The sequence below is a fragment of the Pagrus pagrus genome (genome assembly GCF_965226575.1).
Source record: "Pagrus pagrus genome assembly, chromosome: 6".
NCBI classification, from domain to species: Eukaryota; Metazoa; Chordata; class Actinopteri; order Spariformes; family Sparidae; genus Pagrus; species Pagrus pagrus.
Window position 1 is genome coordinate 30,807,273 of NC_140190.1, and position 19,043 is coordinate 30,826,315.

Consider the following 19,043-nt stretch of genomic DNA (forward strand, 5'->3'; position numbering starts at 1 on the left):
GAAATGAGACCTGAAATCAAAACGTCCAGAGCCCCTTCAAATTTTTACATAAAACTACATGCAAGAGCAAAGTGGGCTCTCTTTCTTTCTCTCTCTCTGTCTTTCTCCCTCCCCCTTCCTACTCTCCTCGTCCACTCGTCATCCCTCCGTCCTCTCATTTGCTCTCCAGGTTGTAGCACTGCGTCTCGCCTCGCTCCCTGCCATCGAAGCCGGGCAGAGGCTGCCCGTATTTGTCCACGCACCAGCAGAAGCCCCGCCTTCTTCCTTTGGATGGACGGCACTGCAAAGAAAAGAAAAAGTGGAGGAGGAGAAGAATTAGTATGCTGCTTGTTGCGAAGATTAATGTGCGCAGGCTTCAACAGGAGGGATTGAACAGGTGGCACAGGCAGGGCGTCGACAAACATCAGTCAGACAGCTCTGACTTCCATCAGAGCAGAAGAGGACTTATCACTTTGAGACACATTGTGAAAACAGATTAACGTTTCCAAGGTGAGGTATTACCCTGACACAGCTTTATCAACACCCCCTTCAGCGTGCATGTGTGTATTATAATAAGACTCTAGCTCTCTCCGTTGGCTTTTAGATTTTGGATGCTTGTCAGGAGGCCAAGCATGCCTCAGCAGAACTCTAATAAGACAAACATCTCATTGATCACGGAGAGGAATGCCCGGCTGTCTGGAACTGTCTCGAAGTTTTTATGTGCAGAAACTATCAGAGATAAACACTGCAGATGATGCAGCTGCTCGCCTTGTGAAAGACGATAATAAATGTGTCGAGATCGGAGCGGGGCAGCCTCGCTCAGGCGTCCTCGTGCAACCAGCATGCTGTTGAGTTTGTCTCGTCTATGAGTTTATTTATCAGGCTCATGTGCTCCAGACCAGTGGGGGTAAAAAAGTAGATTATTTTCAATAGAGAGAGGCAGGAATGAGGAACGCACTGAGCGAGTGAGAGTGAAGGAGTGTGAAGGTAAACATGGAGTTGCTAAAATATTTGCCAAGGCCAGTTGGAGGGCTGCAAGGAAACCAGCGCTGCTATTCTGGGAAGCTGGCAGACGCTCAAAATCATCTGGAGCTGATTATGGCCTGCGCGTGCACGAGCGCACGTGCATGTGCACACATAAACACACATCAGCAAACATGAAGGCGCACACAAACATGAGTTGTATGTACTGTATGTATACATACCCCCCACCTGCTTACACACACACACAGACGCTCACACATATGCAGTAATATCAGATGTCCCACAGGGGGCCGGGCTTTGTAGAGTGGCAACTTTATGAGCTCCATTTGGGGTTCACATGAGAAACGGACCGAGCGGCGAGGTGACCAGCCAGGGCCGAGACACACCTGTCTGCCTGTCTCACTGGCAGTGCAGTGAGACAGTTTACTGTAAGCAGCCAATAAGTACAGTACAAGCACACTGGATTTTAAGTGAGACAAAAGTTCTGAGGTTAAACTGGTTACCTACCAGTGGTTCTGCATTTTTTTTCATTATTAATCAATCTGTCCATTAATTTCACAATTAATAATTGAATTGCTCTATTTAACACAATGTAGGCAAAGATTGTGTCAGGCGCTCTCATAATATTGATTATAAACTAAATCCAGGCACCCTCAACACACAAATTGTGTCCTCATGTTCTGAGTCAGATCTAGTCTGGATATCTTCTGTGATGTTCAGCTGTGATGAAAACATGGCACCTGGGTGACCGTGTTACACTAGCTAACAGACATACTGATCACCAGCAGCTTCTCTGTGAACACCTTCGGATGGGGCCATATACGGCCTCCGAGAGTGTCGACGGAGGCCAGCTGGAGTACTGAGGTGATTTATGGAGTTTCCTGGTAGACAGATACCGGTAGCTTTGTTGCTAGGAAGTCGGTCCTTGCTGACTCAGCCCCAGGTTGCCAGGTTCCAAACCTGACAAATAAACCACCTTGGTACTGTGTTGGCTTGTGTTCACTGGGAGCTGCCAGTACGGGAAGAGTCAGTGTCGGCGACTTGGTGGTTAGGGGGTGGGCCGGGCCATAAATTAAATTCTGCGCTATTGGCTGCTTCCTGTTTTTACAAGAAAAAAAAAAACAATGCTGAAGCAACAACCATTCCCTTAGCCGTTTTGAGTTAAAGATGCTAAAGGGCAAATCAAGCAGTGCTCGGACGTTGTTCAATTGATTGAGTTTGAAAGAAAGAATAAAGTAAAATATATTAAAAAAGTAACCAGTGTAACATTTTGAATGGCCTCCATGCTGCTTTCTACTGTTTTCCAGTGTGCTCGTGACGATGAGCGACACACAACCAGAAACAAAACCGAAAACTCATCTTCTTGCAATTACAAGGTGGCATATCCCAAATGTAGTCATATGCCTGAGGCATGTATGGCACTATTAAACCACACATGTTGCTGTTGCACCCTTTACCCTCAGAAGGCAGAATACAAACAGCTATCATTTCTGCACAACTTTGTACTTGTCATTGTTTGATTTAAACTCAGACACTGAGGAGTGCAGAACCAAAACCATACTCTCCTAATACTTATGGACTGTACTGTAGGCAGACAGACAGCGAGGCAGACAGAGAGACGGGCTTTAGTTTAGAGTGTGACCAGGTGTCTGTTTCCGGCGTAGTCAACATCCACGTGCAGCCTGAGTGCATGATCAAAGGCAGCTTTATAGAGACAGAGGCCCATTAAAATACCAACAACTACTGCAGCAGTCTGGGGGCGAGTACACAGCCCGACACGCCCCATTCTCACACACTAACATCATCGAGGGATTCTTTTTGGTGAACTCAGCTTCGCTCCTTCCTACCTTCCTCTCTCAGTCCTCCTTCTCGTCTGTCTCACTCTGTTTTCTGTCTCTCTCTCCTCTCCTCCCTCCTTTTCTCCTCATCGTCTGAGTCTGCGGCCAGCTTCTATTTTAGCCCTGACCCAGTGGACGGGACTGCGGAGAGGAGCTTAACATTGTGTTCCTCTGGTTAATGATGATGGAGTCCTGGATGTGCCTGCTCAGTGTGTGTGCGTGTGTGTGTGTATGTGTGTGCATGTGTGTGTGTATGGGAGGGTTGAAAAGCCAAAGGAGAGGCGGAAGGGAGAGGAAGAGCAAAATGTGCATGTGTGCATTCCCCTGTTGCTTGGCTACCTTTGAATTTCCGCTCAGTCTCTCTTTCATCTGTGAACTATTAGCAGTCATCTCAAGCAATCCTTTCTTTACTGCTTCAATCTACACACACACACACACACACACACACACACACACACACACACACACGTTGCGTTGAAGACAGCCAAACACCCAGGCTGAAGACTGAATGTCACCTTACAGCTACCTCAGAAAGATTTCAGCGTTTCATTTAAGTTTTGTTGTGAACATTAATTTCGTCATTAGTTTCTTTCTTTCATTAGTTTCCTAATCCTGGAAGTTTAAAGGAATACTCCACTAAAACACTTGTTGAGTCACCACCTGTTGGCTTGATTCAAGGCTTTGACAGCGTTATAGATTGCTATAATTCATGACAGCTACAATAGATCTAACTTTTTTTTTGTGATCAGTTTTTAATTTTATTTTATGATTTATACAACAAACAGATAGATTTGGTTGCTAGTGAAGCTGTTTGTGGTTGTTATTCATGCTCCAGACTGACTTTTTTCCAGGAAAAACACTTCAACCGCCGTGCCAAAGTTATTGTCATCCATCCATTTTGTTTCTTCACTTTTTATTAGCATTCAAAGTACTTTTACCTCAAAACTGTACTCAGCTGAAGTACTTCAGGCAATTTATTTACTGTAAACTTTTTGGGTTACATTAAACTGCCATTCACTGTTTAATGCTCCATGTTTCTACGAACAGAAACTTCTGCTGTGTGTTTAGCGCCATTAGCTATTAGCTACAGGACACTGCTGCCCACCAGCCACCAACAGCTAACTAGCTCTCCTCAACTTCAACATGGATTTGTTGTTCACAAAGAAGCATTATCAGGGTAAAAATAGGGTGTGTCATATTGATGCATCATATTTTTGGTAGGGCAAGCACTGATAGTAACTATGGTAACAGCATGAGTCGATTGTGCTCAGTGCTTGGTTCAGTTTGTCATTTGCTAAGCATTAGGCTAGTTATACATACTGTACATACATTTAAAAAATCCTTTTGTTTCGGAGCATTCAGAGGAAGATCTCCGTTCATCCTAAACACACTAACTATCGCCCCGGGATGATGGGATGCTGTTAGTCTCAAGTCCTGTTCATGACCCGTGTAAGCAGACATAATCATGAATGACAGGTGTAAGCAGCTCACTATGATAGACACTACACATTTTGGTGAGAATTTAAGTGTTTGGAAGCAGAGCCCTGCCCATTTTAAGACAATAAACAATATTATAACCATAACACAACAATGTTTATTTTGGCCACAGCCTATAAAACATACATTTTAATAAAGATCTGTTAAATCAGTTATTTTCCTATAATTGTGACCAACATATGCAGTGAGGGTGACATTGAAATAACATTAAATATGTTAAGTCTCTTTGGTGACTCTGTTTCTTATTGACTACAGGCATATCTTTTGAATTTCTGTGCAATAATTTCATCAGTCTGCTATATCTTGAATCCAAGTGGACTTTAGTTGGTGCCATCCATGAAAAGGCAAGCTACACACGTTCAGAGCATCTTTGGAGCACAGTGAGGTGAGTAGCTGTCTTCTTTTTTAAAGAAAGGATAGAGGTTCCCTAAGCACAGGACAGATAGCTGTGATGGACAGGAGGCTTGGCTGGTTGCAGAGGCTGAGCTCCACCCCTCCCCCTTGTTCTCTCCCTAACTCTCCAACAGAAATGAGACCTGAAATCAAAACGTCTAGAGCCCCTTCAAATTTTTACATAAAACTACATGCAAGAGCAAAGTGGGCTCTCTTTCTTTCTCTCTCTCTGTCTTTCTCCCTCCCCCTTCCTACTCTCCTCGTCCACTCGTCATCCCTCCGTCCTCTCATTTGCTCTCCAGGTTGTAGCACTGCGTCTCGCCTCGCTCCCTGCCCCCTGAACAACTGTGTCTGAACCTCAGCTCAGAGGTCAGCTCGGACCTCGTGCCCCATGTTCTCAGCCTCGACACTGGTCCTGCGTGGTCCACATGGCCTTCACTAAAAAAGCACATTTCATCCACCTCGCACACTCATAATGCTACCTTTATGGGGTGTGTATGCGCGTGTGTTGTGCGTATGAATGCGTGCTCTTGTGATGCCGCTCTTTATGGCTAATAGCAGCGCCGCTGGGCTTCACGGACATTAAAAAGAGCCCAGTCTGACCACAGGATAAACACAAGCTCATAAAATGCAATGTGTGTGTGTGTGTATGGGAGCACACATATATGTATTTGTGTAAAAGAGGGTGCATCTGTGTGTGTGTGTTTGCAAGTGCATTGGGAGTAGCTGCAGGATATTACTTTTTCTAAAAAAAATAGTTAATGAGAGTCCAGTGAATTCAACTGCAGAATCATTTGTTTGTTTTAGAAGAATGGAGCAACACAAACTTTAAATAGGATCCTAAATAATCAATAGAAGTCATGAATGGATGTGGTGAAAGACAAGAGGGGAAGAAGAGGACAATTTAAACAGGACATATTTAGTTGATTAGTTGATCAACAGACAAATAATCAATGATTACCACCTAATCTAGCTTACATACCAACTTCTACATATGTCTATGTTATGCTGCGCTTAAACTGAATGTCTTTGGGTTTCACAACTGATGGTTTAGTGTGATACAATGCAGTCTGATACAGTTCTGAACATTTGTTTGATGGAGTCAACCAGTGTTGTAAAAAGTACCCAAAACTCATACTTAAATAAAAGTAAAGACACTGTGCTAAAATATTACTTTGGTAAAAGTGAATGCCATCCATACGAATAGTACTTGATAGATATTAAATGAACTTATTAATTAAAAGTAATTTTCTTGCAATAAATGTGAAATGTAATGTAAGTATAAAAATGGTTTGCTTTAACTCAACCAATTATATTGTTCAGCTTTTTTCTGACTATCGAAATCAGGTTTTTCTTTTTTTTATCTGATTGCTAATATTTAAAAATGTGTTAGTTTGGCTCTGATGGAGCATACAGTCTGTAAAGTAACTGGTAACTTAGTGTAAGTTGTCAGATAAATGTAGTGGAGTAAAAGTACAATGTTTTCCTCCAAAATGTGGTGGAGTAGAGGAAAATGGAAATACTCAAGTAAATTACCTCAAAATTGTACTTAAGTACAGTACTTGAGTAAATGTACTTAGTTACATTCCATCACTGCAGTCAACCAAATAATCCACATTAAGCCACTGATCAGTTTATAGTACATTAGATCAATCACGGGCCCTTGTACTTGTATCTTTAATGGTAAATCAGATTTCTGATTCATATCGGTGAATCTTTACACTCTTAACTGAAGAGTGATCAATAATGAAACTACAGTTGCACTCAATAGAGCATATATCTCTGCCAAGGCCCAATAGTCCCCTTTATCTGCATCAGGCTAGATAGATACCATCCCCCTAAATACACCTGATTATTCCATCAAGAGCAAACGCATTGTTCGCCATTTTGTGTAATCCTGCTAACAAACCAACCAACCAACCAACCAACCAACAAATGGACATGGCCGAACACATAACCAGCTTGGTGGAGGTAATGATTATTCGTTGAAGCCTTATGAATGCTTGGGCGGCTTCCTGGTAACTTATTCTTTGATATTTCCTGATCTCAATCATAACTTTTACGTGTTACGTCCTTGCACAGCTGCTTGTGTTAAGACATTAAACACTATTGCTTAATAATAAAAGTGTTTTGTAGATAATAATCTTAAGTGTAGTTTTGTCATCAGTACCGACTCACAGGTATCATATTGGCACAGAAGTGACATATGTGACTCCGCTCTACAGGTCATGCAACAGTCATGGCGAAGAAATGTCTATATCCCCCAGTGAGAGGGAGGCGAGTTGGATTAGAAATCCAGGGAGGGAAGAGAACGAGGGAGAGAGACAGAGTGAAAATAGCTGTCTGGGTCCCCGAAGGTTGGCCAGTTATTATAAAGCCATTGTGGTCGGTGTGTACGTTTCCACAGATCCTTCTGAGTCACGCTCAATAAGTCAGCCCTTATGGGCCCTGGGACTGGCGGGTCCCAGCCAGGGAGGAGGGATAAGGGTATGCAGGCACCTGGCTCACATCCTTAACCCACTGCCTCTTCCTCCTCCTCCTCTTCCTCTCGACACACACTCTAAACTCTGAAAGAGTACACAGAGAGACGCAGACACTGTCGTCCCATTCACAACCGTCTGCGGGGTGATTCCTGGCCAAACAAGGAAGGAAAAGCCAGGTGGGCGGAAGGGCAGGATGGACAGAATGATGGAGCGGGCAGCAGAACAAAAGACGGGTAGAGGACTGTAGGCAGGGCACAATGCGGGTAATGATGGCTGGCTGAAATGAGCTAGCCTGAGAGAGAGGAGAAGTCAGAGGTAGAGAGTGTGAGACTTTGTGGGGTGTAATGAGTGGGTCAGTGTTGGGCATGCATGGCCTGAACTGGGATACTGGGCCAATTCATATAACTGCTGCTAAAAATAGGTTTCTCTGTAGCCGAGGTAGCCCTAACACTGCTCAGACTTCTCCTGCAGCACCGAGGCCATCTCAGATTACCAACAGCATATACACTGAAAACAACACATATACACATGTTTGAGACTTGAGCTAGTTGACCCTTAAAACAGTAATCGACCCAAACCAAACTTTCTGGTATCAAAATTGACCCACTGTAGTTTTAAAAAGGTCAAGTAAAAAGTAGTGTTGGTACTTCCGTCCACCGGGTTGAATTCATTGAATTCAATCTATTGCCAGCAATTCTGATGACGAATGATTCATTCAAGTCACTCTCTGAGCAAAACATTTGTTGATTCCAGCTGATCACATTCTTAAATGTGAGGATTTGCTGCTTTATCTTTGTCAATTATGACAGAAAAGAGTCTTTGGGTTTGAACTGTTCGTTGGACAAAAGAAGTGATCTGAAGAAATCCCTCTGGGCTCTGGGTGTCACCGTCCTGTCGTTTCACTTTCATCTTGTGTGTTCTGGGTTTTTGTTGTTGGTCTCTTTTGCTCTGTTTGCCTCGTGTGTTTTCGTGCTCCTCAGTCTGCTTTCCCTCCACACCTGCCCTGCATCTAATGAGCACAGCTACAGTAATAGTGTTTTTCCACTCATTACCCTCACCTGTGTCTCTCCACCTCACTCTACCTGCACCTCACCCCCTCATTAGTTTAGTCCAGTCTTTAGTTCAGTCTTTGTTTAGTCCTCTGATCCTGCTGTCTTGCGTTGCCTTCATTTTTTTTTTTTTTTTTTTTTACAATTTGTTGACATTTATAGACAAAGCGATTAATCAATTAAATGTAAAAATAATCTGCATTTGATCAGGTGTGTGGAAGGGAGAAAGTATTGCGTCTCGTCCGTCTCCATGACGGCAGGGAAGCCTTCATCCACTTCTCCACAATCTGTTATCTCAGTCTGCCAAGCCAACAGTCACAAGTGACAAATGAGTGACGCCCTACAATAACAGCAGTGTTTGTGTTATATTTCATATTTGTCATATTTTGGCTGAAGAATTACAGATTGCAACATACCGAGCATCGCACAGTATGTGGGACGGACAGCGCGGGAGCAAATATGCTGCAGGATGGGTTTCAGATGTTTGTATGGTCAGTTTGATCCTGATCATCAGCTGTGAAAATCTATCACCATAGGAATCCATGAAAACCAAGATGAATCTCATCTCACCACAGCTGACTTTAACTGGAACTCACAATCCTTTCTAGGAACTCAACTCAACCAGATGAGCCTGTGTCCACCCTCCCCAAATGTCCCTGTGTCAGAGCTGGAGCTTTGTGGTGGCCCTGCAGCTACTGGTGGAGAGAGTCTACAGTACACACGGGTCTATTTCACTTCTACACTGTATTCATCAGGATGGGAATTGATATGATTTTATTAAAACAGCATTTGATACCAATGCCATTATCGATTCTATTTGTCAATCCAATACTTTATCAAGTCCCTCGTTGATTCCAGTCTGTCTAATGTCTCTGAGCCTGTCGGTGTGGTGCTCATGTTATCATATTACAGTATATTCAACCTCTGTAACAGATGTGCTGCATGCATTACAGCTAGCACTGCTGCCGTCTTTCTTAGCCACACTTCTGACTGTTTCTTTCTCTCTGCAATGATTCCTACTTCTCACAAATCCAGCAGCGTAGAAGAGTCTGAAATAATGTTTTGCTACTGCAACAGTGAGAGAAACACACAGGCATCGATAAAAGGAATTGATAACCTCAGAGACAAACGATTCTGATGGACTGGAACCAGTTTGGAGCAGTTCTGGTTCTCAATTACCATCCCTAGAATTATTTCAAAGTACAAGCAAGAACTGGCTGTACCACCATTTTGAATAATGTAGCTGAATTCCTGATTATAGCCTGAAAACGAGGACAGAACATAAACACAAAGCACTCAGTAGATCAACAGTACTCTGATAATCAGTGTCTTGCCTTTCTGGCATTTCTAACCAGCCTTTCCCCGTGAACATCACACTGTCTTCTGACAGAGAGGAGAAAACACAGAACAACTCATCGCATGAACATTTTCATCTCAAACAAACTCAAACCTGTTTAACCTGGTTGCCTAATCTTTTTCAGTTCCTCAGAAACTACTAAAGGGGCTCTCCTTTTCCACTCCTGCATGTCTCATTCAATGACTATATTGTTTGTGTGTGATGGTGTTACTGTTATCAACGGTTATCTGATCCGTCATCAGTCTAATTAGCCTGATAAACCCACAGTTCAACACGAATTCTCAAAAAGGACTTGTGTGTAGTTGGTTATAATATTTTTAGTTCCTGTTGATCCTTCATTCCTGGAACTACGTGGCTGAAAAGCCGTGTTAATTCCTGGTACTATTTGATGGAAAAGGTCCACATGAAAGATGAAACTACCAGCGTTTCTCAGCCACCTTTCAACAATTCCCGACCGTCTGATATTAAAAGATTTGTCACTTTTAGATCCTGAGACGGCTCGAGGATCATGTGTATGGTCTGCTCTTTCCCCTCCGTGCAGCCCCCCCCCCTCTTTTCACAGTATTGTCACCCTAGACGGTTCACACGGTCTCCTCTTCGCTGTGTTTCCGGTCATAAATCTCTGCAACACACTGTGAAGGCACATCCCCTAGGATGGATTTAACACAACACCCTGCACCCCACCGGCCCTCTGTGAAAAGGGCGACAAGGACTGGCACACTGCTGCACACACACACATTTACACACACACACACACACACACACAAACACACACACACACACACACTTAGACCAGAACTAACACTTTCCTGGTTGATGTTTCTTGATGAAATCCAGGAAAAGACGGAGGAGGAGTCTGATTTTAATAAAAGCAACAATGAAACCACACTTTGGGGACTTTGGGGAAAGAGTGAGGTAAGTATATTAGAGGTTGATTTTATTCTATGTGTGTGTGTTTGTGTGTGTGGCTTGAGTTGGTCTCTGACTCACGGTGCTAGTGGGGGTTTTTTAGGTGACTCATCCGTTTCTCAGAATGGGCTCGGGCTCCGTGGAATCCCTCCGATAAGACTCCCAACCTCAGGAAATTGGACGGTGGTGTTTATTGGACAAGCCGTGTGTCTCAGCAGTGCCTCACCACCCCTCCTATCCATCCGCCACCTTTCCGGTCTCGCCTCTCCTCTCTTCAAGGCAGCACATCGCTGACCGAACCTCTCCAACGAATTTCCGCTTTCCCGTCTTTCAAATGAGCAGGCCATGGGTGGCCCGAGTCTGCTGTACCACGGACAAGAAAAACTAAACCAGTGACAGGCTGTTTGTTTTTTTTACCTCACCAACAGCACCCCACACCTACACACCCTCACCAAAACTACCGCCATCAAACAAGCGCCATACATACACTCCCCTGCCGCCGCATCTACCGTGCCACACACACTCCCAGACCACATTCTTACATCCCTACCCCCCACACTCTCCCACACCACACACCCACAAACACACCTGACCGACTTCATTTCCTGTGAGGCATGAGTCAGACGGCTGCAGTGCATTTACTGGAGTAATACATGGTTATTAGCCATTCTGATAATATAGTGTTGATGTGGCTGTCAAGGCAACCCGCGCTGCACAAAAAAAGGGGGATTGTGCATGTGTGGGTGGGTGGGATGAGTCTGTGAGGATTCTTTGGAAGTGTTCGGGCATGCGGTGGGTCTATTTGCATGTCTGCAGGTGTGTGTGTGTTAAAGAAAAAGAGAGATGTAGCAGGGACATCCATTCACCTGTTTTTTCTTGTAGAAGCCCTTTCTGTCACAGTTAGGTATGCGGAAGCCTCTCGGGTTGAGCACGTTGCTGATTTTAAGACTGCTCAGGATGCTCTCCATCTCCCGCCGACACGGCCCCTGGCAACACGGCAAACACACCCCAACAACACCGATATTACACACTCATCCTGACACAATCACAGACACAAAGAACATGAGGAGTGTTCATGCAATTACGTGCATTTATGGTGAAGATTAGAGTCTATAAAAGTTAACCTCCTGAACCTGGAATGTCTCATTAACCTGCCCGCTAGGCAGTTTTAAAGTTAGAAAAACAATTTTCCCACACTGTGTGATGATATATTTTGATATCTGCTTGTTTAAACACTTTAGAAGGAAAAGTTAAGCCAAAAATTAAAACTCAGTCTTTATCTTGTCGACACTATGTCGATAAAAAGACAGGTGAAGTTTTGTATCCACAAAACATTTCTGGAGCTTCACAGCAAAACAGTGTTGCACTGTCTCCTACATGACTAAAGTAACTGGGGACTTACAATAAAACGTTCAAAAAAACAACTGGAAGAAAAACATAAAATGGCTCCATGAATCTTGTTGGATGTAACCAAGTCTCTGGAAGCCCTGAGATCCTGAATTGATTTCAAAATATTATTATGTTATGTGAAACCAGCAGTATGGAGCCATTTTATGGTTGTTGTTTTTTTGTCTCCAGCTACTTCAGTTGTTTAGGAGAATGCTGCAAAACTGTCCTAATGTGAAGCTCCAGAAATGTTTTGTGGACTACGATTCTCCATCAACATGGGGTGAAGAGATAATGACTGAATCTTCATTTTTGGGTGGACTGTTCCTTTAGGGGATAAAGCTATACAGATGATGGTAATTTGATACCACCACATTCACATCATCCTTGTACTCAAAAGTTTCCAAAACACAGTTTGTTAGTTATGGAAACTTGGAGATTGTGACTCGAATTTAAATGTTTATCCTGCAAAAAACATTTGTGTTGGTCAGAACAACATGGAGCTGCAGTGGTGATCCCTGCGTTAGGTCCAGGATGAAGACATTCAGACCAAAATTAGATGTCAGCTTTCTGGAAAAAGTGGTACCTTCTCTTACAAAATGTGTGATGGCACATAACCAAACATTATGTTGTTTAAATGACAGTGGGTAACTTAAAGGAACCCTATGGAGTGTTTGGCCACAAACTGCTCTGTAGATCAACGCTGTGATGATACTGTTTGTGTCTTGTGTTTTTCCAGTACGTGCATGAGGCTGCTCATGCATAACACCTACCACCTAGGTTGACAGTGACATGCATTCTTGCCAACTGCATACATCCATGTGCCATGGAGAACTAGCAGTCTGTCGGGTTTCATTCAAACAAACTGGCTCATTTGACTGATGAGTTCTGCCACTTTATCTGGGTGCTAATCAGTGGGTGGTGTCTCAGACTGATCTGTCCTGGTGACCTCGGAGATAAAGCTTCATGAACTACAACATCCCCAATTCCTGTCTGATAAACCATTCATGATCTCTCTCTGCCCTGACAGACTGCCATTTCTCTTTAATTAGCACTTTAATAAAAAAAGTTTTAAAAAAGTTGCAGACTGCTGTCTCTCCATGGCTCATGGTGATGATGCCTGAGGCTGGTGGTAATTAGAGAAAAGAGATAAAGGAGGCAGTAATATAGAGAATACAAGGACCATGCCAATGTAAGCTTGGCAAATGTTTTATGTTTGTTTTAATATGGGCACCAGATCAGGTGCTGAACGTGTCCAAGTGTAAATTAAAACACAACAGGGTACCTTTAGGTAGAACACTTTAAACTTCAATAGCAGTGATTCATAAAGACAGTTTAGTGACTTCTACTTGGATGATAATCATTTTTTGTCAGCCCAGTTCAAATAAAAGGAGTTGTCTCTGTCAAACTATTCTGACAAGACACAAAAGCATAAGGTCGCACTGAGTCCCTCTGAACAGCTAACAGTTGTGAAAGCTTTCGAAAGGCCAAAACTTTGTGAAACAAACCAGAACTCATTGAGCAGACGAGCTAACTAGGTTAACTTGCAGTTTTCAGTCACTCATTGTAAGCCAACACTATCTTAATTTGTCCAAATGTTTCATTACTGGCAGCCAGTGAGCTTCATGTGATGTTCACGTGATAGGCTAACTTTATTCATTCTAAATTGTAATGCATCTTAAATGTTGCATGGAAAATACAATGCAAGCTAGCTAGAGAGCTAACTAGCTACTGTTGCAAAAAACCTGCCTGTCACCTTTTAACGACAGATACCCTTCCTCTCACTGGGTATGTCATTTTAATAATTTTAGTTTTCTAATTGCCAACTTTAGCAGTTTTAAATTCTACTTTGACTTTCATTAAATATTGTGTACAAAATACAAGGTAGATAGACAGCTAACTAGCTAGCAAAAAACTGCCTTCTCAACAACGACAAGTCTTTTCCTCTCTGGGTATGTGATTTATATAATATCGGTTTTTGAATGCCCTGACCCTGTATGTTTTTAAGTTTTTATGTTGTTTACTTTGGTTAAATATTGAAAAAATGCAATACAGGTAACTCGTTAGCTAACAAGAAATCTAGCAAGCTGGCGATTTTTAGTGGCTCATTACTTTTTCACTGACTTCTTTTCACTGTGTATTCATGATTCATGTTTTCAGAAGGTCAGAATTATCAAGTAAAATGTTTATTTGTTGTCCATTTTTGGACAAAATACATAGCAGCTTGAAGATGAACTAGCTAGCTTAAGTTAGCCAAACCTAGCAGCCTCAGTGACAAACTCTGTTCTGCTTGGGTATATTTGGCTCGTGACATTAAAAAATGTATAGACAGCATGTTTAGTAGAAAAGCAGCTCATTTATTTTATTTGAAAGGGACAATTGACAATATTAAACATACAATAAATGTTACTTTTTGATGTACTGTTCCAGAGTTAGCTTGAAGCTAATTCATCTGCAGTCATAGTGGGGTCACGGTCAACATCTGTCTTTATAAACCTCTGCCATCACTGATTTCCCTCCAACTAGCACCACAATAATATTTTCAACATGTCATTGCCTCTGGGTGTGACTTACATACTCGGTCTCCCTCTTGTTCTCCAGGGAGAAGTTGTGAATGTCCATATTGGCTCCTCCTGACACGGACTCTACCTTGTAACTCTGAGTCTTCCTGTTCTGATCTTTCTGGATCAGTTTGTTGTGCAGCGGAGGCCTGGTGTCCATCGAGCCACGACTGTGGCCGCCCTTCACTGTCGCCACACTGGGCACCGCCGTCATCGTGGCGGTCACGTTGGCACAGCTTTCTTCTACTTGATTTGTATCTGTATGGGAACAGGTGAAGTCATCAGTTTTTCAAATGTTTCACTTAGTATCCAAACTGTAGTTTCCAATTCAGAGGATGATGGGGAGGATAAATGATAAAAGTCAGTGGCCTAATTTTCTATGTTTTTGTACTTTTTGTTTGATTAGTGTTTTATATTGCATGAAAGCTGTTTAAACACACTTACAGACTTCTAAAGCCTTTATTTTATTTTATAAAGCAAAAAATGTCACTTATTTTTCACAATTGATACACAAAACGACCAACTTACACTCATCACATCTGGACTGAATAGACTCCAGAGACTGATTAACTATACTTAATGAAGCTCAGCGTGAATTCAATCATGAAGACATCTCTTCAATCACCTCTCGCCCTGTTCGCTCCATTCACCTGACATGGGCTGTTCTTCATGTACCCTCTCTCCATTTAACCAACCAGATTCTGCCTCGAACACTATCAGCCAATCACGTCTCTGCTGTCAAACTTAAAACTGCTCTCCTCTCTCCCATTTCAGGCATTCGTGCGACCCTCCTCCACCCATCCTCCTCCAGCTCTTCATCCAGTGGCTCGGTTCTGCTCACCAGAATCAACTCCCCTGTCATCAGACCTCCAGGACCTTCTTCCTCCATCACCACCACCAGTGTCTAGACTCCATCGGGGGGTTTACTGTTCTACGCACAGCTTCATGATGGAGTCTAACCACCATAGACTGTGTTTTAAACATTCACCGAGTCTACGTGTTGATCTAATCCAAGTTTGACAAGTTTCAGTACAGCAGTTTTTAAGTCGGACCTGTGTTTATCTTGTGATTTGATGCCAAAAAATCAGTATAAGCTCTTGTACCAGATTATGTCTGTCCCTGGGATTTTCATGGATAGAGTGAACTATTCACAAACAGCCTTACGGCTTTTATTAGCCTGCAATATCATATTATACAACTTTTATTTTATCCATGTGGTGCAAAAATGAGAATCGGCTCCTAAATATCGTACTATTTTCCCTTAACTTCCTTTATAGATGCTTTGAATTGGAAGCTAACGTAAGTGTCATACAGTTGTTTTAGTCTTCAGTTATGATAAAACATTGTAATACAGGATGAGATCATGAATGCCTGCGTCTCCTAATCCAACAGAGGATTCTTGACTGTCTAAGAGAGGCCTGTTTGAGAGGAACAAAATAAAGTTAGCTCATTGCCTTGTGGGCTGTTTGGAGCCAGTGATGGAGCCAAGTAATAAACAGAAACATGACGATTTCATATCCACAAATTTCCACAGCATGCCGACCAAGAGATAGAGCCACAGAGAGGAACTGAGTGTAAACAAGACTTTTTAAGGACGCTGTGAGGCAGAAAATGTTGTGTATGTGTTTATATGTGCAGGGTGGGGAACAGGGGATTGGGGCTAAAAGAGGAGGAGGTTAGGGCAGTAAGAGGCAAAGTGGGAGATGAGGGAGCAGATATATTAATAGCTCGTGGTGCTGGCAAAGACTCCTGTCAAATCGTTAAAGACAGAGTGGTGACCATCTGACGGAGAGGAAGAGAGGTGGGGGCTCCAAACACTCCTCCCTAATATAGGAGAGGACCAAACTAGCCACCATGTGCCACCCGGTCGACCACGCCACCACTAACTAACTGAGCTTGGAGACGTCCCGACGAGGCAGAGGGATGATGGGAACACACATGCAGCGGCTCACACACACCCAAACACAGTTTTAAACCGTTAACTCGAAGCAGATTTTGTGTTTGAGAGCTGCGGTGAGGGTGGCAGACGGGCATGTAGGGGTGTAGCTCATGTGGGCAGGCAGGCTGGCAGCCCACCCTTTCTCCCTGACCACCTGATCAATTAGTGACGTGGTGGGGCTCCGCAGTCTCCCAGGCTCTCCAGAACTTAGAATAACAACATGGATGTCAACAACAGCATCAGCTGGAGCAGGACGCAGTCAGAATGCAGCAGATGCTCTTTAACCTGATTCAACCCCCACGTGGTTTTCCCGAGCGTCCGTTAACGTCCATACAAGGACGAGAATATTGAGCCCTTTCTAAGATTCCTGCAAGCGTTAATTTTTATTGTCAATATAAACTTTTATATAACCTTCGTAGGAAGTCTGGGGCGTTTTAGATAAACACATTACGCAATTTGTTTGTATAATGGCACAGGGGTAAATAGTACAAACTGCGGTGAGGAGAGCTTGTTAATGTCTGGGAGGAGAGGCTGCTCTGGAGCTGGGGACTGATGGCGGTGGAAACCACTGGGCTGCACTTACACACCCTGACCAGCAGGGGCGCTTGGGATCATTTCCCACCTTTCTTCCCCCCATCTCCAATAGTGGAGATTCTATAATGAAGTAAACATTGATACAGTCTCACTCCTGTTATTTATTGTGTTCTGCTTTACAAGCCTGAGCAGACGGACCTCTCTGCTTCCAGCCGGGAAATTATGTTAATTCTGTCTCAAACCAGAGGCTGCAAAGTGATACACACAAGTCAACTGACACAGGAGGAGAGGAAGAGGTAGAGAGAGACAGACGGGAAGTGAAAAAGTAAGACGAGTGGAACAGTTTGGGCAAGTTGACGATGGTCTTCGAGTGTGCGTGGATGCATAAGCGTGTGTGTCAGTGTGTGTGTGTATGACAATGTGACTGCTGAGTGCTTGCACACCACACATTACTATGGCCAAAGCAAATAACCAGGAAGAAGAAAACACACACAGAGGCTCCTGGAGGCCTGACGTCAGCAGTGCCTGAACACACAACAGTGTGTATTCACATGGAGGTGGCATGTGTGCCGTTTTGCCAGTGTGAGCAACGTGCATCATTCACACACACAACACCAAGAGCTCTCAGTATGAGCTGAAACAGTGGCATGTAAAGGGGAATTATGCAGCTTGGGCTCACTGGTATTGACTTGTGAGTGTGTGTTTGTTGCTTAAAGGGAATTCAGAGAAATCCCCCCCTTGCCACACAGTCGAGATGTTTTGGCCCACATCCTGGACCAGGAAAGCAGCAGCACATATTTTCATGCTGCGTACAGAAATCCACGAGCTTTACTTGAAGGAAAATAAGGACATTAGAGAAGACAAGGACATGGTCTGCACTCAGCCTCAGCTAAATACTGTATACTTACAGTATGTATGTGGCATTCCTTAACTATTGGTTTGAAGGAGCCAGGCTGAGTGTGTGTGTGTGTGTGTGTGTGTGTGTGTGTGTGTGTGTGTGCTTGTGTGTGTGTTAGAAGAAAAAAAAAGAAAGAGGGAAGAAGCAGTGATGTCCTTTTCATAAAATCATCCATCTCCAAACCCCAGAAGACAATCTTCTAATTTCTCAGATGTCATTGTGAATTTTACGCATGATGATCCCAGGCTGGAAATGGGTAAAGTGGCCGCCTGGTGGGAAAGCTACAATTCATTGCTGCGTAAACCTCCAGCCCATCGCTGGAGTTATCCACTCAAACTTTCAGGAGCCTCTGGGGTTTGTTTTCCCCTCGGGAACACATCACTGTGCAATGTCAAGCCTCCCCTCTGAAACCCTGGGCTGGTGTTCTACACTGTGGCAGGCTGCAAAACAGCACAAAGAAGAGATTTTGCGCACGTTTCTTTGCGCCTTACATCTCCAGGAGATGCGTCATAAACAGCTTTATCGCACCCACTATCAATACAAGGCACTTGATCGGTGTTAACATGAGCAGGGAACTCCCCAGACCAGGTCAGCACAGAGCAACACCTCCCGAGGTGAGGTGAGAGAGAGCGCCTGTCACAGCCAGCACATTACAACACGCAGAAAAACAACTGCAATTTCTCCACAAGCACAAATAAAAACACCGCTCTTTACCTTGTTTTTGCGCCGGTATGAGAATGCTGTTGAGTTTTTTGGACGCGGCGCTGGAGCACACTCCCCGTCCCTCCAGCAGAGCTTGCAGTGGCCGGCTCTCCCCCGGCTGGTGCTGGCAGGTGAAGCCGGAGCCGCAGCGCGCCGTGTACACTCCACACGCCTGTCCCTCACCGAGGGCGCACGTCATGCAGCAGCCGCAGCCGGGCTCCCTCACCCGCTCCGCGCAGTCCTTCGGCAGTGGCTTGCACAGCAGGAGCGCCCCGGCGTCGCACGGCTCGCATCGGACCACCGGCCCCACCGTGCCGGCGAGCCGGACGAACGCAGCCAGCGCCGCGGCGAGACAAAGCACACAGAGACCGGGCATTCTGCCGATTAAGCTGGTCACAAAGGGACAGTATGTGAGTTGTCACGTAGGCTTAAGGGGACTCTCTGTGACACAGCGAGCCGGCTAGCCTTCTCCATCTGTATTTTCTTTTACGCGAACTTCTCGTTTTATACAGGCGGAAAAAAGAGCCAACAAGT

The 19,043-nt window shown here is 44.0% G+C and overlaps 1 protein-coding gene across 1 annotated transcript; it reads right to left on the reverse strand.

Moving 5' to 3' along the window:
• Positions 1 to 74: 74 nt before the first annotated feature.
• On the reverse strand, positions 75 to 19,002 carry igfbp3 (insulin-like growth factor binding protein 3). Its single transcript, XM_084356187.1, has 4 exons — positions 18,522 to 19,002; positions 14,450 to 14,694; positions 11,356 to 11,475; positions 75 to 280 (listed from the first exon to the last, which is right to left on the reverse strand). Exons 1-4 carry the CDS (start codon positions 18,883 to 18,885, stop codon positions 155 to 157), a joined length of 855 nt encoding a protein of 284 aa, XP_084212313.1. The 5' UTR covers positions 18,886 to 19,002; the 3' UTR covers positions 75 to 154.
• Between the last annotated feature and the right edge of the window lie 41 nt (positions 19,003 to 19,043).

Coding starts and splice junctions, on each gene's coding strand:
- igfbp3 (XM_084356187.1), bottom strand. CDS start 18,885: ATGCCCGGTCTCTGTGTGCTTTGTCTCGCCGCGGCGCTGGCTGCGTTC. Junction 14,695..18,521: donor CATACCGGCGCAAAAACAAG/GTAAAGAGCGGT, acceptor GTTCCCATACAG/ATACAAATCAAGTAGAAGAA. Junction 11,476..14,449: donor ACAAGAGGGAGACCGAGTAT/GTAAGTCACACC, acceptor CCGTGTTGCCAG/GGGCCGTGTCGGCGGGAGAT.